Source organism: Bactrocera neohumeralis, unplaced genomic scaffold (genome assembly GCF_024586455.1).
Source record: "Bactrocera neohumeralis isolate Rockhampton unplaced genomic scaffold, APGP_CSIRO_Bneo_wtdbg2-racon-allhic-juicebox.fasta_v2 cluster10, whole genome shotgun sequence".
Taxonomy (NCBI): Eukaryota; Metazoa; Arthropoda; class Insecta; order Diptera; family Tephritidae; genus Bactrocera; species Bactrocera neohumeralis.
Genome location: NW_026089623.1, coordinates 5,996,528 through 6,021,004, shown reverse-complemented (window position 1 = coordinate 6,021,004; position 24,477 = coordinate 5,996,528). Strand labels below are relative to the sequence as shown.

General features: G+C 40.7%; 1 protein-coding gene across 8 annotated transcripts in view; it reads left to right on the top strand.

The window, feature by feature from the left end:
* The window catches only part of LOC126764854 (insulin receptor substrate 1), a 256,071-nt gene that overhangs the window by 46,169 nt on the left and 185,425 nt on the right, over positions 1-24,477 (top strand). For all 8 annotated transcript variants that reach the window (XR_007668109.1, XM_050482474.1, XM_050482469.1 and 5 more), the window contains exon 3: positions 17,513-17,693. Coding sequence is in view for 7 of the 8 variants with exons in the window: in XM_050482474.1 (XP_050338431.1) it covers positions 17,513-17,693 (181 nt within the window). In the remaining variant the exon portion in view is untranslated. The remainder of the gene's footprint in view (positions 1-17,512; positions 17,694-24,477) is intronic.

Sequence of the window (24,477 nt, the reverse complement as noted above, 5' to 3'; positions counted from 1 at the left end):
TTTTTGTTGCCAAAAATGGAAGAACTGAACTTGGTTGACATGTGGTTTCAACAAGATGGCGCTACATGCCACACAGCTCGCGATTCTATGGCCATTTTGAGGGAAAACTTCGGAGAACAATTCATCTCAAGAAATGGACCCGTAAGTTGGCCACCAAGATCATGCGATTTAACGCCTTTAGACTATTTTTTGTGGGGCTACGTCAAGTCTAAAGTCTACAGAAATAAGCCAGCAACTATTCCAGCTTTGGAAGACAACATTTCCGAAGAAATTCGGGCTATTCCGGCCGAAATGCTCGAAAAAGTTGCCCAAAATTGGACTTTCCGAATGGACCACCTAAGACGCAGCCGCGGTCAACATTTAAATGAAATTATCTTCAAAAAGTAAATGTCATGAACCAATCTAACGTTTCAAATAAAGAACCGATGAGATTTTGCAAATTTTATGCGTTTTTTTTTTAAAAAAGTTATCAAGCTCTTAAAAAATCACCCGATAGATGGCGATGCAGCTGCCAATGTGATTTTCTATTGGGAGCGTAATTTGTGTAGTATATATGACAAAATTTAACTTTTAACCAAATTCAGCGGACAAATTAATTCATCTCGATTATAAATTAAATAAGCTATTCTATATTTTAACTTGGTTTAACAGCACCAGCAAATTATGCTATTAGCTTATTTTGTATGGAAGAGTTAGCCAACACAATTATGTTGGCTTGTCATAAGCTATCATAGCTTGTATATTGAACTAGAGGCATTGCCAGTTCATCGCTTTTTGCATTCACAATAGGCTAGGCTTTTTCCAAAAAAAAGTAGTTGGCAATAGCAGGAGACCTCATTTTGACAGATGAAAGTGTAAACAAACCACAACTACAGATTTTTTGGATGAGTATTGAGTTAAAATTAAGACAAATATGAATAGTTTTCAGTTTTTGACGGGCCAAAAAAAAGCGTTTTTGAAGATTTTTTTTAGAAAACTACTGAATATTTTTGAATAGTTTTATTATCATATTATTCAGTGACATTTCAAATATGTTTTCGAATTTCTAGACAACAAAATGTCGAAAATCAACGAAGTTGCAGCCACTTGAAGTAGGCACTCAACGGAATTCCGCACATTTCGGTGCCCCGGATATAAAATCGTAGAATCATCTGAAACACATGGGACGAAAAAAATTAGTTCTTTAGAAGTATATCTCCCAGCCAACGTTGCCCTTTTAAAAGAAAATTTTTTTTAAATTTTTTCAACGGTCGGTGAAGGTAAAAGTACGTTTTTAGCCCTAAAAATGCGCCATTTTATGGCTGTAAAATCGAATAGAAGCAAAAAATAAATAAAATGGGACCGTTGGCTGGGAGTCAATTCTATGTTGCACAAGTGTACGATCGGTTCATAACTTTTTGAGTTATCGTGGACACCGACTTCAAAAAAAGCCTTTCGAGATAATCGATTCAAAGTATTGTACACTCAGCGCAGGTAGCTGGAAAGCGCGCAAACCTAAGTTAGAGGTACCGTTATTCAACCTGCTGTAACTTCGTTAGTTTTTCTCCGAATGACCTAAAACTTTAACACAATATTATTGAGATGTTGACGGTTCAGAAAAAATAAATAAAAAAATGAAAAAAAAAATTGTCAAACCATACCTCCCCTAGATTCGTAAAGTCCACTTTATATCATTAAAATATCATAAATATAGGTCTAAAACCCCGTAGATCTGGTATTGTCCAAGGTCCAAACTGATTTCATTAATATTAGGATTACACAAAATTATACTTGATAAAATATTTCCACCCAATTTTATTAAAATAACTCTCACATTGACTGAAATATGTATGTAACATGTAATAACGAAACTTATTCTATCCTTATTTAGGGTAGGTAGGTAGGTAGGAGTGCAGCCCTGTTATCTATCGGGCTCAATTAGCACTTGATTAGGGAACAGGAATAATATGTTGAAAGATTTCACCCATTTTCGCTACCAAATGCATGATTATATGTACGTGCAGTTAATTTGCTAAGATGTTGAAACAACGGGTTAATCATTTTTATCAAGAAAATAGTGGCCCAAATTTTTCGGCTTTCATATTCAGCATTGAGGGTTGCGATTTTTATCATTATTAGCGTGGAAGGATTACCTGTGCAAAGTCTTATTCCGATATCTTCATTTAAGTTACAAACAAGATATGTTCGTAAACGTGCTGTGGTCGGATCATGGGGAGAAGTGTGTTAGACGAGTGAGAAATGCTGGGCATGCAAAGATGGGGTTAGAGTCATGCATGGACTCATTGCTGGATATGTATTTAATATATCGGGGTCAATTTTTTCTCACGCAACTCTAGCTCGTCGTTGTTGTTGTTGTTTTTAACGGAGTATCAATCCCCGTTAGGATGGTAAGGGTTATCCAGGTTGTCGTCGACGTCATCTAGCGGGAGGCCCACGAAACGTGCTGTTTCGACGGGGTCGGACCAAAAGGAAAGGGGTGTTAGATGAGTGGCGTTGGCAGGTTGGCAGAGGTGGTCAGTGTCATGCGGAGACTCAGTGCATGCAGGACATATGTTGGATATGTCTTGGGTCTATTCTGGATAAGTAGGAGGGTCTATTCTGGATAAGTAGGAGTTTTACCTGCTACAATATCCAGAACGAAGCTGCGCTAGGGTCACTCGCATTTCTCGCGGAAACCCGAGCTCTTCGTCTGCGATGGGTGGTGTTTTGATTCCATGAACGCCATTCATTGGAAGGGAAACGATGAAGGTGTTGATTGCTCCACTGTGAATGGCGGTCAGCGCCTGTCGGAAGTTACTTACGTCCGAAGTCCGGTCGGCGTACTGTTCAATGTAGTCGACGTAGTTAAGGAAAGACCTCTTGATCTTCCTAGGAGGCGGTTCCGCTCTAAGCAGGTGGCTGCAAGGATGATTTCTACAAAAACATCCTAGCAGGAACTGCTTGGAGAGGAGTTCATTATGCTTCTTAACTGGGAGCATAAGTGTCCCACTATGTAGGTGTTCGATGGGAGACATCAAAAGGCATTCTGTCGTGATCCGGAGTGCAGTGTTCTGGCTGGTCTGAAGTTTCCTCATCTGCGTACCACTGCATACAGGCGACAACTTACAATGTGTTTGAAGACCGGCCGGCCTATTGCCTTGTATGTTGCCAACAAAGTTTCTTTGCCTTTTTCCCTTGTGACGCCGGCTAGCGACTTGGGGATTTTGTTTCGGCTCTGTACCTTGGCGATAATCGTGGTCGTATGAGGAGTGAAGGAGCATAGACTATCAAAAGATACAAATCTTCGGATTATTGACAGACGGAATTTTGACGCCATCGACTGCAATATTAAGCTCTCAAGTTCGTAAAAATGGTCGCTGTGGATTTGGTGGGGGAAAGTGTGAGGTTCCGTGCAGTGAGGAAACGAGAAAGGTCGGAGAGGTAGTTGTTTAGTTTTGAACACATGCCATCAATTCCATTGCCCAACGTCAATATCGTACAAACATCTGCGTTCGAGGTTATGGAAACTAACTCTGGTGGCTGTGGGAGTTTCAAGATCTAGAAGTTAAACAGTAGCGGGGAGAGGACACCACCCTGCGGAACACCCTGTTAAATTTTTAACAGTTTAGATGTTTCACCTCGAAATAGTACGGCTGATTGTCGACCGCTCAGGTATTTCATGGTAGTTTTCAGTTCTGGAGGAAGCGTATTTTTTTCGAGATCGTTCTCTCACAGGGTGGTTTCAGGTTAAGGCCACGAACTATCTGGGCTTTTATTACGATAAGTGCTGTGGTGGTGTTGTGCACTTTTCGGAATCCATGCTGGTGGCTGAGACTGAGGTGGTGAGTGAAGGTCGGGAGTAGCAAGGCCTCAAGTGTCTTCACTACTGGGGGAGGAGAGAAGAGACTCCCCTTTGTTGGCGGGTTTCCCAGGTTTCAATAGTGGAACCACTCTAGTCAACGACAGGTTAAGGACCTTGGTAAGATAGCTTACTCCTGTCGAACCTAGATGCTTTAGCATAAGCATGTTGATTCCATCAGGGCCAATGCATTTAGAATATTTCAATTTGTTTCGTTTGGCATTTTGCGCAGCCGTCGGTTAACACATCGCGACATCGCTAAGGGTGCAGTGTAAATTGCCGGCTAAAATAGCTCGCACACTTCTTCGGGTCCGAAGAGGCATGACCATTGAATTGAACCTCAACTCGGTCGTCATGTCTCTTTGGGTTAGACAGTAGCCCAAAGCTTACTCACGCTTATGATGGTTTACCAATCGCCGAATCTCCAAATTGAGATCTCTTATTCGGGGATCGCCGGGATCGGCATGACGGAAGGTGTCGCGCTCATTAGCTGCTCGGCTGGGAAATTGGGGCGGAGTTCCGCTATTCTTCCAGCCGGGATGAAGCGAGCGGTAGCTGCAGCGATCACCTTGCGGAATCGACGTTCGCCAACGGATACGTCCGTAGGAATGGGTAGAGTGTTGAAGGTGCTCTCGGTAAATTCTGTGAAGCCGACCCAGTTAGCTTTGTTAAAGTTAACGAATCGAGATAATTATGGGCAGATGGTCTGATGCGAGAGTTAGCATAGGTCGCCAGATTATGCTATTTATCAGACCACCACTAGCAATGGCAATATCGGGCGAGCTATTACATGTGCCCATAACTCTGGTGGGGCTTCGTCATTCATTGTGCAGAATATCGAATCGTCAATCTGTTCAACCAGCTCCATCTCTCTACGATGGTTTACAGGCAGGAATACCAAAGATCGTGGTGCGCATTAAAGTTGCCTTGTACCAAACGGTTTTCACCACAAAGTAGCGCTCATATATTCGCGTGATATCCTGTAGGGCAACATGTAACTGGGGGGATGTATATATTAAATATTTCGAGCTCGACATCGCCTGACCGGATAGTTATACCCTGACATTCTAGGGTAGTATCCCTGCGGTCGATGTCTTCATCGATTAAACGATACTGCACGGTGTTGTGCAATATGGAGGCTAGGCCACCACCATTACCTCGCTCGCGATCTTTACGTAAAACGTTGAAACCGGCACAACTCAGAAGATCTGGGCGGATGTTTAACTTGGTTTCTTGGACCTCAGCTATTGATACGCGTTCCCGGCTTATAAGTGCAACTATCTCCTCGATCTTACTCTCGACTCCGTTGCAGTTGAATTGAAGAATGCGGGTTTGTCGCGGGTGTCCGTGGGTGGCCCTGCGGGTGAGGGAGTGACGTGTAGGTGGAATTTGTGGAAACTGTAGAACCCTCAGGGGCGGTTCCCGAGCTGTAGTGTTGCTTGGCGACGCCACTGTTGTGTGTTGCGGGGGCAGGAATTGCACTTAACTGATGTGACGTTCCGACGTATGGCGGTCTGACACACAGAATAGACTGTGTGGGGAACCAAGAGTTGGTGATTTGTTCTCGCACGAGGTTTGGAGCGGAATGAAGGGAAGGGGATATAAGTGTGTGTGAAGGAGTGTGAGCTATGTCTCCTGTTTGAGCTCCTGGAGACCGTGGAGGTCCTCTATTGGTCACTCGGGGTGAGCGCGCGAACTATGTGCTGATTGCGTTGGCAACATGGGCCACGTAACTCTTGGTCCACTCCCTAAGGGTCTTAAGGCCTGAGCAGGTCTTAAGATGGCTCCATCCATTGCATGTATTACACCTGATCGAGGTGGAGTTTGGATAGAGCCTTTTAGCGCAAACGCAGCAGAAAAATTTCTCCGGGCCCGGGTTGGACTCAATGCCAGCACGACGACAACAAAGATTAACACGACAACAAACAAATATTAACACTTACCGATCCAAACGGTGTTAGATCGTCGAAAAAACAGCCCTTGGCCAGACAAAATCCGGGTAAATTCCGGTGCGTAGAACCGGCTGTCGTGGGAATTGCTAGCTCTTCGTCTGCAATGGGTGTTGGTTTGATTCAACGTACGCCATTTACGGAGAAGGAGTCCATGAAGGTGTTAACAGCTTCACTCAAAATGGCGGTCAGAACGTGTCTGAAGTGAGTTGTGTCCGAAATCTGCTCGGCCTACTGTTCGGTGTCGTTTCCGTAGTCATGAAAATATCTCTTTATGTTCCTTGGAGGTGGTTTGGAGAGAAATTCATTATATTCCTTAAGCGGACTATGCACGCCTCTCTATGTAAATGTTCGACCGGGCACATCCAAATGCATCATATTATACTTAGTCCTCTTGTACAGTGTTCTGACACGTCTGAAGTTTTTTCGTCTGCGTTTCCCTGTATCCAGGCGACCATATCGGTGCGGCGTAGTTTCAGACCGGACGGCCTATTGCCTTGTATGGTGCCCACAACGTTACTTAATCTTTTCCTCGTGAACTGCCGTCAAATATTGTAGCTAAAATTTCAATTTCAATGTCAACGACTTTAATTTTAAGATCCAGTCTACACTCCTAGTATGGTCGCATCAATATGGTTAATATCGTGCAGTCATCAGCGTACGGGGTGATGGAAATACCCTTTAGTGATTGGAGAAGTCTCGGAATGTAAAAAATTAACAGTAACGAAGAGAGAACACCACGCTATGGAATTTCTTCTCAACTTAAAGTTTTCATCTCGAAATAGTACGCATGGTATCCTAGGCCCTAAACTACCTGGGCTTTTATGACGCTAAGTGCTGTGGAGGTGCTATGCACTTTACGGAAGCCATGTTGATGGTCTCAATGTCGGGAGTGGCAAGACCTCAAATGTCTTCACTACTGGGCTATTTGAAGAGTTTTGGGTGAGCGACAGGTTAATGACCTTGGTTAGGAAGTTTCTTCTTTTTCTTAATTGGCGTAGACACCGCTTTCGCGATTATAGCCGAGTTAACAACAGCGCGCCAGTCGTTTCTTCTTAAAGATTGTACCTGCTCCATTAAGTTCTGCAGCTCGAATTATTTTCTCCAGCAGCAGGTTGAAGAAGTCGCACGATAGAGAGTCGCCTTGTCTGAAACCTCGTTTGGTATCGAACGGCTCGGAGAGGTCCTTCCCAATCCTGACGGAGCTTTTGGTGTTGCTCAACGTCAGCTTACACAGCCGTATTAGTTTTGCGGGGAAACCAAATTCAGACATCGCGGCATAAAGGCAGCTCCTTTTCGTACTGTCAGAAGCAGTTTTGAAATCGACGAAGAGGTGGTGTGTGTCGATTTCCCTTTCACGGGTCTTTTCCAAAATTTGGCACATGGTGAATTTCTGGTCGGTTGTTGATTTTCCTGGTCTAACGCCACGCTGATAAAGTCCAATCAGTTTGTTGACGGTGGGCTTTAATCTTTCACACAATACACTCAATAGAACCTTATATGCGATTTTGAGGAGGCTTATCCCATGGTAGTTGGCGCAGATTGTGGGGTCTCCTTTTTTATGGATTGGGCAGAGCACACTTAAATTCCAATCGTTGGGCATGCTTTCGTCCGACCATATTTTGCAAAGAAGTGGAGGCATGCTTCTTATCAGTGCTTCGCCGCCGTGTTTGAATAGCTCGGCCGGTAATCCATCGGCCCCCGGTGCTTTGTTGTTCTTCAGACGGGTAATTGCTATTCGAACCATCATGGTCGGGCAATGGAACGTCTGCTCCATCGTCATCGATTGGGGAATCGGGTTCACGCTCTCCTGGCGTTGTGCGTTCACTGCCATTCAGCAGGCTGGAGAAGTGTTCCCTCCATAATCTATGTAAGTATGCTCTGGGCATCGGTGACTAGATCACCTTTGGGGGTTCTACAAGAGTATGCTCCGGTCTTGAAACCTTCTGTAAGCCGCTGCATTTTTTCGTAGAATTTTCGAGCATTACCCCTGTCGGCCAGCATATCAAGCTCTTCGTACTTACGCATTTCGGCCTCTTTCTGTTTCTCTCTGCAAATACGTCTCGCTTCCCTCTTCAACTCTCGTTATCTATCCCATCCCGCACGTGCTGTGGTCGATCGTAACGTTGCGAGGTAGGCAGCCTGTTTCTCCGCTGCGACACGGCACTCCTCATCGTACCAGCTGTTCTTTTTCATTTTCCGAAGACCAATGGTTTCGGAAGCAGCTGTACGTTAAGAGTTTGTAGTGCCGACCCACAGTTCACTTATACCGAGTTGTTGACGAGTACTCTCAGAGAGCAGGAGTGCATGACGTGTAGAAAATTGTTCGGCTGTCTGTTGTGATTGCAGCTTCTCGACGTCGAACCTTCCTTGTGTTTGTTGACGTGCGTTTTTTGCTGCACAGAGGCGGGTGCGAATCTTGGCTGCAACAAGATAGTGGTCCGAGTTGATGTTAGGACCTCAGAACGTACGCACGTCTAATACACTGGAGAAGTGTTTTCCGTTTATCACAACATGATCGATCTGTTTGGTGGCTTTTCGATCCGGAGACAAGCAGGTAGCTTGATGAACCTTCTTATGCTGGAATCTAGTACTACAGATAACCATATTTCGGGCCCCGGCGAAGTCTATCAGCCTCAAGCCATTTGGGGATGTTGCGTCGTAGAAGCTGAATTTACCTACCGTAGTGCCAAAGATACCTTCTTTGCCCACCCTGGCGTTAAAGTCGCGAAGTACGATTTTGACATCGTGGCGGGGGCAGCTCTCATAAGTGCGCTCCAAGCGCTCAAAGAAGGCATCTTTGATCACATCGTCCTTCTCTTCCGTCGGGGCCAGTGCGCAAATCAGCGATATGTTAAAGAACCTCGCTTTGATGCGGATTGTGGCTAGACGTTCATTCACACATGTGAATGATAGTACTCGGCAAGGAGTCTCTGTCCCACCACGAATCCCACACCAAACTTGGGCTCCTTTATATGGCCACTGTAGTGTTTCGCCTTCTCACTTTAGCTCGCCTTCAAGTGGATGTTCTTAGGCTACCCAAAGGATGCTTGGTCAAAGACCGGAAGTCGTGAGTCATATGTAAAAGAATCGTTTCTGGCCACTCCCAAGTGAATGGCGATCAGAGAACTTTCCTCACTTGCGTGAACTTCTACACATGACTGCATAGCGAATTGCCTAGCGAATTGCGTGAAATTGTCCACTTTCCTAGTAAATTTATTCAGAAAACGCAAAAAGACCCCACTAAACAGATGAAAAACGATTACAATTTTTTTTTATTTCATCTACCTATTATATTGAAGTTGCAGTAGTAAAAAACACAACTTTAAATCGTTTACTGTGGTATTTTTACTACAATTTTACAAACTTAAGGCCTACCGACTTTTTAAACAAATTTGATAATTTGACTTTAGATTTTTTAATTAAAAATTAGAGTTCGTTTCCATATTAGGTCAATAGCAAGAGAAACAATAAACATATACATAAGAGGGTAAGTTTCCATTAAATTTCGTGAAAGAAACAATTTATTTGCACATAAAAAAAGGTGAATTTTTAACATAAAGTTTGAGGTTATATGAAAAATGTTTGCTACAAAAGTTATAGATAATTTTATTACTCACAACAGTACCAAATATTTTTTTTCTATAGTATTGGTAGTTTTGTCAGAAATCGGGATAAACCATTCTTTTTTCTCAACCTCTGATCGCCCGTAAATTAGTATACTCTTGCAACATGTTGCTACAGAGTATATTAGTTTTGTTTACCTAACGGTTGTATGTATCACATAAAATTAATAGCGATGGTATAGGGTTATATATATATATATATATATAAAGATGATCTGGAAGACGAGACGAGTTGAAATCCGGGTGACTGTCTGTCCGTCCGTCCGTCAGGGCGAGCAAGCTGTAACTTGAGTAAAAATTAAGATATATTTTTGAAACTTGGTACGCACGTTCCTTAGTACCAAGTTCGTAGATGGGCAGACTGACAGACCGCTTTGGACTAAATTTAGTACGTGGCATTCATCTCATATTCCCAAAGTCACAGTGCGAAAATGGTCTGAAATCGAACCGCGCCTACTTCCCATATAGCACAATTTAAAATTCTTTCACTTTCCAGTACAGAAATCAAGAAGTAACTAGTATAAAAGATATGATTTTACACTAATAACTCCTTTAAAGTATGCATCCTTATGACCGAAATCCAAACAAAAGCCTCCGAATATATGAACCCCTGCATCTATAGTTGACTTTCGACCAAACATATCGGTCAATGTATGGGATATAAAATTGAAATTCAGAGAGAAACCTTCCCCGACAATAGTTACTCTATGTATCAAAAATGGGTTTAATTCTTCCCTGAGCCTCCATTTACCTAATATAAAGATTTTCGGGTGACTTAATACCGCATACATATATAACAGTGTATCTTTATGCCTAAAAGTGATAAAATTGGGCGAAAACATGTTACAGACATTACTCCATATGATAGGTGATTGTACGTGAGGTACCTTAATGAAGCACAGGGAACATTTTTTTAGTGTGTGGCATGATAATAATTAATAGCATTCACCGTCGAACTGTCATCGTAACCGGTTTCTTTTCGCTCTGTGCTTATTGAGTTTGTTAAAACGGTATAACGGTTTGTTCTGCGTTTATATTACGCTCGTGCTTTGTTTGTGAATTAATTTTTTATCGTTTTATATCTTTTCAATCACTTAATTTCTTAATTTGTTAAACTAAAATTCGCGTTTACTATGGCCCCTGGGGCCACCAAATTAGGGGATAATAGGTTTTCCCTATTATCTCCAATAATGAAAAAGAAAAGAAAAAACCAAATCCGATCCCGTTAGACCAATTTCCAGAATTACCAGTCTCAAACACGGATGATCCAAAATTTTTGGTCATGTCATCGCTGGACGACAACAAGCCACTTAATTCGTTATCATGCTTCGCTACGTATAAAGGTATTCAAGCAATCAGTAAGGAAGTAAGTAAAGTTACTGAGCTACGTGATGGTAGCCTACTGCTCTTTGTAAATAACAACAAAACAGCTAGCAAATTTCTTTCTGCAAAAATTTTACCTGGCGGAGGTCATATCAATGTCAAGCTTCATAATACTTTGAATACGGTTAAAGGCACCATATACGCCCCATTCCTGAATAACTTATCAGAAGAAGATATTGTTGATGGTCTTAAGGAGCAGGGTGTTTCTGCTGTACATAAGTTTTCACGAATTGCTGACGGCTCCCGTAATCCTACGGGTGTAGCTTTATTAACTTTTGATAAATACAAACTTCCTGAAAGAATTGATGTTGCCTGGAGGAACCTCACTGTCCGTCCGTATTACCCTAATCCTATGCGTTGTAAGCAATGTCAATTAATTGGCCACACAGCAAAATACTGCCGTAATTCACCTTCTTGTGTCTCATGCAACCTCCCTTCCGATCATACCCCACCTACTGAATGTAAGAGAATAATGTGTGCAAATTGCTCGGGCGACCACCCGGCATCATCTAATACTTGCCCTAAATATCAACAATCCAAAGAAATATTAAAAATTAAAACTATTTATAAATGTAGTATGCGTGAAGCTGTTACCAAGTATAAAATTCAATTTTCTCATACAACTTCTAATGCAAACTCTTTTGCCTCTATAGCTAAAATTTCTAACAATACTAATCAAATCAATAATGAAACAACACCTAATAACAAATCCAACAATCCTACCAAAACTAATCTAACAACAACTACAGACATCAATTCATCTAAACAATCCCTTCCAACCCATCCTACCTCCTCTTCTGTCACTTCTCCTTCCCCTCTCTTTTCCCCTTTATCCATCTCTGACTCTCCTCTCAATATCCTTTCCTCCTGTCCTATCACACCCTCCCCCACCCTCTCCTGCTCGCAAGATCCTCTTGCATTACCCAATTTTCCTTCTTACAATGAAGACATTTAGTTTAAATAAAATATTCGTAGCTTAACTTTTTTCTTTTATAAGTTTACATATGATATGATTACACTTCTTCAATGGAACATTAACGGTTATGTTAATAATTATATTAACTTAGAGTTACTTATGGGATCGTACAATCCATCTATTATCCTGTTGAATGAAACTCACCTATCTTATAATGCCTCAGCTTTTACCCCTAGGGCTTATGTGGGATATTTTATTAATCTCCCACATAACACCACCAACAAGCAGGGAGTTGCCATCCTAGTTAAAAGAAATCTACCTCACGTATTACTTCCCATACCCCTTTCAATTTTTTCTTCTGTAGCTATTGAGATCCTCGCCCCCTATAAAATTTCAATCATCTGTGCTTATTCCCCTCCTGATCAATCATTTTCTACTACTGAATTTTTAAATCTTATTCCTTCCGGTTCAAATCCTTTTATCTTGTGTGGTGACTTCAATGCTTGGAGTCCCCTTTGGGGCTCTGCTTCGGCTAACTCCAAGGGACGTAGCATTGAGGATGCCTTACTAAGATCCAACTGCATTGTTTTAAATGATGGTTCCCCCACCCATTTTTCCACTCACTCTACCTTCACTAATATTGATCTTTCCATATGTTCTGCCTCCCTCTCCTCAAAAATATCCTGGTGTTGTATTGATGATCTCCATGGCAGTGATCATTTTCCCATCCTTTCCAAAATATCTACTTCTCGCCCTCATTCATTTTTTAAGCCCAGGATTCGGTTTAAAACTGATTCGGCTGATTGGGATAGGTTTGAAGAAGCCTGTTTTTCGCATTCACGTTATTTCCCCTTTTCTTCCAATATAAATCAAGAGGCTTCTAGAATCCAAAAAATTATACGTTCTGCTTCTAACTATTCTTTTCCCCTTTCTTCTTCTAAACCAGTCAAGCTTGCTCCTCTTTGGTGGAATAATGAGCTTTCTGCACTAAGAAATCTGAAACAGATCGCATGGCATCAATTTAAACGTTTACGTTCTAGTGCAAACTTAATAGCTTACAAAAAATCCAATGCACTTTTTCGCCATAAAGCTAAGGCTGCTAAGGTTCATTGTTTCCAAGAATTTACGAATAATATCACTTCTTCTTCGGATTCTAGAAAAATCTGGACTGATATGAAAAGACTGGCTGGTTTATCACCTTCTTCTCCTATCACTTATTTAAATACTCCTCGGGGCACTCTACTATATCCCAAAGATATAGCCTTAGAGTTTGCCACCCACTTTTCCAATATTTCTTTGGACTCCAATTTCTCTTCTGATTTTTCCTCTAGTAAACTTTCTTCTCTTTGCTCTCCTTACCTTCCTCCTTCCACCTTATCTCAATCAGCTGAATATTTAGATGCCGATATATCTGAACTTGATTTTAATTTAGCCCTCTCGTCAGTCAAGGGCAAAACTCCTGGCATTGATAAAATCTCTTACCTTATCATCAAGCACCTTCCTCCATTCCTTATATCCCGTCTAGTCAAACTTTACAATAGTATTTTTCTCAGTGGCAACTACCCTGTCCTCTGGAAGACTAGCGCGATTATTCCTATTTTAAAACCTGGTAAACCTCCTGGTGTGGTCAGCAGTTATCGTCCCATTTCCTTCTTCCTTGCCTTGGTAAATTGATTGAAAAGATTATTGCTACTAGACTCGCCTGGTATGCTCAATCTAATAATCTCATTTCGCACAACCAAGTTGCGTTCAAGAGGGGGCAGGGTACGTTGGATGCTCTCCTGCACCTTGATTACTTTATCTCTGATACTCTGTCCCACAAAAATCATGTTTCTATTCTTTCTTTAGATTTCCTAAAAGCATTTGACAGGATTGGGATTCATGTAGTGTTAAGACAGCTTAGTAGGTGGAGAGTGGGTTCTCGTATTTTTAACTTTGTCAAATCTTTCCTATCCAACCGTAAATTAAGTGTTATCATATCCAATGTTTCATCCTCTGTTCTACCATTAGATAATGGTACCCCACAAGGGTCACCGCTCTCGGTGATCCTATTTACTATTGCATTTGATGAAATCAGTACCATTCTATCAGATTTTGTTACTATCCGGCATCAGATTTATGCTGATGATTTAATTTTATTCTCAAAAACTTCAAATTTGACTTCAGTAACAATTACTTTCTCTGAAATTTTATTGCGTCTTTCTCGTTGGTCCTCTACTTCAGGCACATCAATATCTTTTCCTAAATCGAAACTTTTTCATATTTGTAAAAAACATCAATGTACTATCCCAACGCTCACATTTGATAATACAAACATTTTGTGTACAGATAGTATTAAGTTCCTTGGTATTGTATTAGACTCTAAGTATACATTTAAGAAACATTGTCAGTATATAAGAAAAAGACTTTTTGTTAATTTAAATATTATTAAATACCTCTCATGTAAGCGCTCACTCATCGGCTCGGCTTTACTGGTCAACGTCACTAAAGCCCTCATCTCATCTGTAATTAATTATGGCTTGGAAATTTATGGACATCATTCTAAGAATCATCTAAAGATGCTTGCTGCGCCCTATCATTCTTCAGTTCGTTGTTCTCTTCGAGTGTTTCCAACATCGCCAATTAAAAACATACTGACGGAAGCTGGCCTACCTTCTCTAAAAGATGCAGTGGAAGATAGCTTAAATAAGCTTTATTCAAAACTCATACTCAGCACGAACTTTACTATAAAAAAGGACTTTCAATCATCACTTTGCAGAAAGAGGTCTCCTAAAATACCGTCTTCTATTTTTAAAAGTGCTTTGTTTGCTAAAACCAATGAGTTGCCGCTTAAAATATTGCTGCCTTGCAGTAAATATATTCCACCGTGGAAAGTAAATGAATCTTCTTTCATTAGTGATCTTACTTTTCTTCGCAAATCCATCACTCCAAGCACTGTGTATAAATCTCGATTTTTGGAATTATCTGCGCACTTCAAATCTTTTGGTTGGCAGTTTATATATACTGATGGCTCCAAATCGTCGCATACATCTTTTGCTGTAGTTGATGATAACCAACAAAGAATATCGTATGGTTTATTATTTCCATTTTGTTCAATTTTTACCGCTGAAGCTACGGGTATTCTCAAAGCTGTCCAGTATGCCCAACAAAACCTTGGTAAATTCATCATCTGTACAGATAGTCTATCGTGTTTTCAAGCTTTAAAAAACCGCAGTAACTACAATGACGTCATTATTGGCATTAGATCGCTGTTGTTTTCGTTAGCACATAGACTAAAAATAATGTGGATACCCGGTCACTCTGGAATCATTGGAAATACTTTTGCGGACTCGGTGGCTAAGGAGGTGTGCATCACTCCAACAACTACATCTGCCTTGTTTGTTAAGAGTGATATAAAACGGCTTATTATTCAACAAAGATCCACTAAATTGGCGCTTGATTGGATGAATTACAGACACCACTACTCTAAAATAAATTCAAATCGTATCAAACCATCCTTTCCGTCATCGCTTTCATCTAATTATATCATTCCATATATCAGACTTCGCATTGGCCACTCCATTATCACACACGCTCACATACTAAATGGCACTCAGATCAACCAATGCCCATTTTGTGATTCAGATTTAAATCTATTGCATCTTCTGCAACATTGTCCAGCACTTCAAACTCATAGACTGTCAAACTTCAATAATACTGATCCAATAATTTTATTGATGGATCCCTCAAGCAACAACATTTCGAAAATCTACAACTTTTTGAAAGACAGCGACCTTCTTCGACGCATATAACATAACCAGTCGGCCGATAGCCCATGATGCTAGTGCTGCGTATTTTCTTAAGTTTGTATAATAATTGTATTATTATGTAAGCTTTTATAAAATAAAATAAAATAAAATAAAAAATAAAAAAAAATAATTAATAGATAACATCGGCTTGATACTACCTCAACTCCCATCTACTGCACATAATGATTTTCGTTTTTTTTAACAAACGTAATAAACGGTTAGTATATAAAATTGCTTGGATTCCGTTGACGTTTTAGACTTTAAGATATTTCCATGGGTTTGATTCCTGCAAGTTGCAAGAGTATAAAATGTTCGGTAGTACGCGGACTTAGGCCTTCCTTACTTGTTTTTTCCTTAATGTTTGTTATTTCATCTTTCGTTTCCGATAGGTTTCATTCTACTACGATTTTTTTTTCCTAAAAATTATCTACCCTGGTCTAATATTAAATTTGTAATTTGCTACTGGTCAGTCTTCGAAGATGTAAACAAAAAAAGTGCTCCAACGGCTGACATGATTCCAGGCGAATGAGTAGCTAAACAAAAAAATTCAAAAAGCTTAAAGATATTTTCTACACAATGACCTACGATCTTTGAGAAATATCAAAAATTAACAAAATAGCGTAATTTTGAGAAAAAATCGTTTTTTTTTTTAATGCCAAATTGACAATTTTCAACCAATCAAAAATATCGTAGGTCATTGTATAGTAATATATTCAACAATACTCAGTTTTAATTTGAAACCGATATCAGCAATTTTGAAAAATGTCGTTTCGAGAAAAACGCGTTTAAAGTTTCACTTATACATATACATATGTATGTATGTTTGCACCTCCGAGCGGTCTTAGAACGCTGCCATCCAAAAACTATTAAAGATACGACCTTGCCAATTTCACAGGATATTTTTGTAAATATAAACTATCCAAAACGCAAATCATTTTTTTTTTGTTTGAAAATGTCACACTGGTAGCCCCTTGAGAGGTCAATAGGTTAATCTGACCTGTTTTTTTGAAATTTTTTTCATATAAATTTTTATTCTACAATAGAACTTTTTTTTTACATATCATGAGGTATATCGTGGAGTATATAAAAAAATTTTTTCGGAATTTTTTTATGACATCTGGCGGAGAAATGGCTGAGATCATGGAAAAATGTTGATAAATTACCGTTTTTTGTTTTAATTTTTCCAAATGTCTTTTTAAATAAAATTTGTCATAACATTATCAATAAATTATAAAAAATTATGAATCTAGTAGGGACGATAGTCAGGAGTTTTGTGAACATTAAAAAAAAAAAAAAATTAAGCAAATCGGTTGAGTAGTTCAACCGGAATCATGTCCGCCAGTTTAAAAAAGTGTGTTTTGAGAAAAAAACGCGTTTAAAGTTTGAAGTGTGCGCTCCGAGCGCTCCAAACGTCGAGCGGTAGTATTATTTTTGGGCCTTTTTCGAAACCTTCCAAAAGTAAAGTGGATTACTCTACTGACCCCTTATTAGTATACCATACATATCATATCCGTAAATAATTGCTCCAGCCCTTTATACCTATGATGCAATTATTTACTTTATACCAGTTGACTTTATGCCGAATATATCTGTTAATTTGTGAGTTATCTGAAAATTTGGGTTAATACAGGTTATATAGGTAAAGATTTTAAATTTTAGCGGAATAAATGGACATTTTTTCGTGACCACAATGTGGTTTAGCATTAAATATAAATGCATATGCATAATATAGTAAAATTACTATACATATTAAATTTTGTCCGCCTTGGTTAAGTTTATATCGATTTTAATGCAAGATATCTCACTAAAATTATACGAAAATGTTTTGATAAGTATAATGTTATTCATTATATCGTTATGCAGTTTCCCTCGGTAGTAATATGAGGTTATGTTGTATTCAATATAGGTAATTATTTGCGATACCACACAAAGCGTAGTTAATAAGTAAATTGTTTATAAACAATTACATATTTTAATGCTTAGTTAACATATTTAATATTTGGTATTTTCAGATCACGTTTGGCAAGTGGTAGTACAAAAGAAAAGCTTAGCAGAAGAAAGGAAAATTATAGGAAACTATCATGTATGCTTGTCCACAATGTCTGTCACTTTTATAAGAATTGGTTCAGAAAAGTCGTCATCAGGATATATTAGAGCCACGGATATACATATTCCCTTAAACACCATAAGAAGGTATATATAATTATACATAATTAGGTTTTTTATTATTATAAAATCTGTTTATATCATATACCGAATATGCTTATGTGTCGTTACCAAAGTAATTTCGTTTTTTAGTGCTATTTAAATACGATGGTTTTTTATTGTGTAACATGAACGCTTGCGTTAGACAAATTTAATTTTGCAGCGATTTCTCGAGTTATTATTCAACAATTTGCCTCGACCAACGACTTTATTTTATCCGCATGGGTTGGAATAATCTATCCAGAACGTAGTGCATCCTTAATATCGAAATTGCCGTAACGTAATTTTGTAAACTAATTTTGGCAGTGGCGTTCGATCAACACATCTTCTCCGTACACACCACATAATTTTTGCCTTGCTTGAACTACATTTTTCTATTTTGATAGTAAAACAGTAAAATATGTCGAAAATACAAAACAAAAATTATTTCAAAAAATTTAAGGAAATTTTTTTTACAAACAATCGTTACTATTTCAACTGCTGAAATATACATTGGTAAAGCGGTAAATTGTGAAATTGGCTGCAAAAAAATTGTAATAGGATCAGCTGTTGTCACCAATTGAAATTATAGTACATAACGAAAGCCCCATGATCATTTAAATTACGAAATACATACGTATTATGTATATTGTCCATCCACTCCGGTATGTCCATTGAATAGTTATATAATTTGACTGAGTACGTACATATATAGAAGTCGTTAGCAGTGCACTATATTTCGTCAGTTAAGTTTTTTTTTATTTTTTCTAAAAGCAAAATATAAAAATAGCGATTCAAAATACTTGGTGGTATGTGTATACGGCGGATGGAGTCATGTGTAGAAGTTCACGCAAGTGAGGAAAGTTCTCTGATCGCCATTCACTTGGGAGTAGCCAGAAACGATTCTTTTACACATGGCTCAAGCAGTTCACTACTTCCGGTCTTTGACCAAGTATCCTCTGGGTAGCCTAAGAACATTCGTTTGAAGGCGAGCTAAAGTGAGAAGGCGAAACATCCTCTGCATAGGGTTGTGTGCTGGGTTTGGGACCCGCCACGTAAAAAACACCCCCAGTGAATAGGTATAACCAGTCTCGGATGAGAGCCCCCCTTTTGATGACGACCATGGCAAACGAAATAAGGACTACGAATTGAGGGCATGCATCTGGAATGTCCGGTCCCTTAATTGGGATGGTGCCGCTGCCCAGCTGGTTGATGTCCTCGTAAAAACAAAGGCTGACATCACCGCCGTCCAAGAGATGCGATGGACGGGACAAGGACAGAGACGAGTAGGTTCTTGTGACATTTACTACAGTGGCCATATAAAGGAGCGCAAGTTAAGTGTAGGATTCGTGGTGGGAGAGAGACTCCGTCGCCGAGTACTATCATTCACTCCGGTGAATGAACGTCTAGCCACAATCCGCATCAAAGCGAGGTTCTTCAACATATCGCTAATTTGCGCCCACGCCCCGACGGAAGAGAAGGACGATGTGACCAAAGATGCCTTTTATGAGTGCTTGGAGCACACCTATGAGCGCTGCCTCCGCCTCGATGTCAAAATCGTGCTTGGCGACTTTAACGCCAGGGTGGGCAAAGAAGGTATCTTTGGCACTACGGTAGGTAAATTCAGCCTCTACGACGCAACATCCCCAAATGGCTTGAGGCTGATAGACTTCGCCGGGGCCCGAAATATGGTTATCGGTAGTACTAGATTCTAGCATAAGAAGATTCATCAAGCTACCTGGCTGTTTCCGGATCGAAAAACTACCAACCAGATCGATCATGTTGTGATAGACGGAAGACACGTCTCCAGTGTTTTAGATGTGTGTGCGCTCCGAGGTCCTAACATCGACTCGGACCACTATCTTGTTGCAGCTAAGATTCGCACCCGCCTCTGTGCAGCAAAAAACGCACGCCACCAAACACAAGGAAGGTTCGACGTCGAGAAGCTGCAATCACAATAGACAGCCGAACGATTTTCTACTCGGCTTGCACTCCTGCTCTCTGAGAGCACTCGTCAACAACTCGGTATAAGGGAACTGTGGGACGGCATTTCAAACTGCTTACGTACAGCTGCAACCGAAACCATTGGTTTTCGGAAAGTGCAAAAGAACAGCCGGTACGACGAGGAGTGCCGTGTCGCAGCGGAGAGAAAACAGGCTGCCTACCTCGCAACGTTACGATCGACCACTACATGTGCGGGATGGGATAGATACCGAAAGTTGAAAAGGGAAGCGAGACGCATTTGTAGACAGAAAAAGAAGGAGGCCGAAATGCGTGAGTACGAAGAGCTTGATAAGCTGGCCGACAGGGGTAATGCTCGAAAATTCTACGAAAAAATGCGGCGGCTTACAGAAGGTTTCAAGACCGGAGCATACTCTTGTAGAACCCCCAAAGGTGATCTAGTTACTGATGCCCAGAGCATACTTAACTTATAGAGGGAACACTTCTCCAGCCTGCTGAATGGCAGTGAATGCACAACACTAGGAGAAGGCGAACACGATTCCCCAATCGATGACGAAGGAGCAGACGTTCCATTGCCCGATCATGAAGAAGCTCGAATGGCAATTGCCCGCCTGAAGAACAACAAAGCGGCAGGGGCCGACGGATTGTCGGCCGAGCTATTCAAACACGGCGGCGAAGAACTGATAAGGAGCATGCATCAGCTTCTTTGTAAAATATGGTCGGACGAAAGCATGCCCAACGATTGGAATTTAAGTGTGCTATGCCCAATCCATAAAAAAGGAGACCCCACAATCTGCGCCAACTACCGTGGGATTAGCCTCCTCAACATCGCATATAAGGTTCTATCGAGCGTATTGTGTGAAAGACTAAAGCCCACCGTGAACAAACTGATTGGACCTTATCAGTGTGGCTTTAGACCTGGCAAATCAACAGCCGACCAGATATTCAACATGCGCCAAATATTGGAAAAGCCCCGTGAAAGGAGAATCGACACACACCACCTTTTCGTCGATTTCAAAGCTGCTTTCGACAGCACGAAAAGGAACTGCCTCTATGCCGCGATGTCTGAATTTGGTATCCCCGCAAAACTAATACGGCTGTGTAAACTGACGTTGAGTAACACGAAAAGCTCCGTCAGGATCGGGAAGTACCTCTCCGAGCCGTTCGATACCAAACGAGGTTTCAGACAAGGCGATTCCCTATCGTGCGACTTTTTCAACCTGCTTTTGGAGAAAATAGTTCGAGCCGCAGAACTAAATAGAAAACGTACCATCTTCTATAAGAGTGTACAGCTGCTGGCGTATGCCGGTGATATTGATATCATCGGCCTCAACACCCGCGCCGTTAGTTCTGCTTTCTCCAGACTGGACAAGGAAGCAAAAGAAATGGGTCTGGCAGTGAACGAGGGCAAGACGAAATAGCTCCTGTCATCAAACAAACAGTCGTCGCACTCGCGACTTGGCACTCACGTCACTGTTGACAGTCATAACTTTGAAGTTGTAGATAATTTCGTCTCTCTTGGAACCAGCGTAAACACCACCAACAATGTCAGCCTAGAAATCCAACGCAGGATAACTCTTGCCAACAGGTGCTACTTCGGACTGTACTTCGGAGTATGCAATTGAAAAGCAAAGTCCTCTCTCGACAAACAAAAACCAAACTCTATAAGTCACTCATAATTCCCGTCCTGCTATATGGTGCAGAGGCTTGGACGATGTCAACAACGGATGAGTCGACGTTGCGAGTTTTCGAGAGAAAAGTTCTGCGAAAGATTTATGGTCCTTTGCTCGTTGGCCACGGCGAATATCGCATTCGATGGAACGATGAGCTGTACGAGATATACGACGACATTGACATAGTTCAGCGAATTAAAAGACAGCGGCTACGCTGGCTAGGTCATGTTGTCTGGATGGACGAAAACACTCCAAGTGTTTTGAAAGTATTCGACGCAATACCCGCCGGGGGAAGCAGAGGAAGAGGAAGACCTTCACTCCGTTGGAAGGACCAGGCTTCGCTTGGAATATCCAATTGGCGCCACGTAGCGAAAAGCAGAAACGACTGGCGCGCTGTGGTTAACTCGGCTATAATCGCGTAAGCGGGGTCTACGCCAATTAAGAAGAACAAGATGTGTATACGGCGTTAACTAAAAAATGGCGAAAATGTAAAAGTAAATGTTAAATATTTCACCGAAAACAATTCAAAAATGTAGTAAAGAGAAGTTAAAAACAAATACCGTTCATAGTATACTAGATAATTATATTGTGAAGCTACTTTTTAATAAGTAAACAATTAAAAAAGATTGTAATCTTAACACGTTCGCGGACGTGAATGCTATAGCATTCATTTTCATACTGATGCAAAATGACGTGAATGCTATAGCATTCAAATTTTAAAGCCAATTTTTATTCATTTAATTTTATACAATCTTAAGTTTTTATAATTAATACACATTTCAAAATAATGACCAATTGGTTCATTAGATACTTTCATATTATTTTATCTTTTCTCCGTGTATTTACAAATTTTCTCACGTCATTCTGGTTGAAAAATATTATCTATATCGTCGTGGATGCTATAGCATTCATTGTATATAACGGTTAAAATACGATGTTCTGACTTCTCTTATAATATATGTCTAATTAGATTTCGGATATTACAACTAGTTTCAAAAATAATTGCCTGTATATTTTTGCAACTCCCTAAAATTTTTTGCGTCCGCGAACGTGTTAAGCTGACTTAGTTCGTTAATACTTCAATACACAAAATAAATTCTTTAAAAAAATGCACAACAATAAGGTATGAAAGTAAATATTATTTAAAATATTCAAGTATTTAAAGATCAACTACGTTTTTCTTTAGTTAAGCATAATGAAATATGATCGGCGTTCCCCACTGCTTCTGAAATAACAAAATCTCCTGGTATCACAAATAACATCGGTATCATCTATGCTGCATGGTTTTTGTCATCTTCACATTTTTCGATGTCAACGTCTTCGGGCGCTGCTACTAAGAACATTATTTACTATCCTATGTCTTGCTTAAATCATTTCAAACTAAATCTCAAAAAGGGAAAATTCTAATATAACTATTGAATGCAGTGTGCTTACCTTTTGTATTGGTCAGAAATATAAAATATAAATATGAACCTTCCCTGTGTTTGTTGACGTACGTTTGTTATTGCACAGATGCGCGTGCGTATCTTAGCTACAACAGGATAGTGGTTCGAGTCAATGTTACGAACTCGGAGCGGAGCGAGGATCCGAAGTCGACCAGCCTCAACTCATTTGGGATGTTTCATCATGGATGCAGAATGCACCGACCGTTGTGCCAAAGATACCTTCTTTGCCCGCCTTAGTGTTAAAGTCTCCAAGCACGAGTGGCGATGGCAGCTCTCATAGGTGCGCTACAAGCGCTCATAGAAGACGTCTTTGGTCACAACGATCTTCTCTCCGTCGCGGCGTGGGCGCAAATCAGTGATATGTTGAAGAATTTCGCTTTGATGCGGATTGTGGCTAGACGTTCATCCACCGGGGAGAATGTCAGGACTTGGCGACGGAGTATCTTTACCACCACGAATCCCACACCGAACTTGCGCATGGCCATTGTAGTGCTGTCGTAATCCTTAACACTTTTGCAGAGGTCGTCATTAAAAAAGTAGTCTCTTAGTCGAAACTGTTTTCTTCTTTTCATTGGTAGTGCTTTTTACATGGCGGGTCCCAAACTCAGCGCACAACCCTGTTGCTTGGCTACCCAGAGGATATTTGGTTAAAGACCGGAAGTCGTGAGCTGCTTGAGCCATATGTGAAAGAATCGTTCCTGGCCACTCCCAAGTGAATGGCAATCAGATAATTTTCTTACTTTCACACATGGCTCCATCCTTCATGAGATGGAGTTATATACCTATATATATAAACGATAAGAATGACGAAATGAGTTGAGTGCCGGCTCTGCCTGTTCGACCATCGGTCCGAGCCACGTCCATACGGTTTCGGTTGCAGCTGTACGTAAAGAGCTTGAAATACCGTCCCACTGTTCCCTTATACCGAATTGCTGATAAGTGCTCTCAGAGAGCAGAAGTGCAAGTCGAGTAGAAAATCGTTCGGCTGTCTGTTGTGATTGCAGCGTGGCGAAGTCGAACCTTCTTTGTGTTTGTTGAAGTGCGTTTTTTGCTGCACCGAGGTCCGAGTCAATGGTAGGACCTTGGAGCGTACGCACGTCTAAAACACTGGAGACGTGTTTTCCGTCTATCACAACATTTCTTATCCTGGAATCTAGCCTCGGCGAAGACGGTTTTACGTGGCGGTTCCCACACCCACGGCAGAATCCTGGGATGGGATGGTTCACCTTCTCACTAAAGAGAATCGTTTCTGGCCACTCTCAAGTGAATGGCAATCAGAGAAATTTCCTCACTTGCGTGAACACATGTCTCCATCCTCCATTTCGTCTTGGCCTCACAGTTTCAAACATACGCTTCCACTTTATACTTTATCAAACTTCAACTTGAACCAAATATGGTCAACCACTTTTTGCCCTTTTTCCGCTAGAAACATTATTTCAACAGTGTAAAACTTTTCTGGTTGCTCGGTGAAAAACTGCCACAAGCAACTCCATTAAGGAAGTTCTGCAATGGTCGTCAAGCCAAGCCAAGCTCCCAGTTTTTGCATCAAACATGTGCATGGTCTAGCTTTGTCCTGATGGAACACAAAGCCCTTTCTGTTGATCAGTTCTTGCAGTTTTTTTCGATTTCTTGCTTCAATCTCATCAGTTGTTGACGGTAAAATGTAGACTCAATCGTTCGACCAGGTTGGAGCAGTTCATAGTGGATCATTCC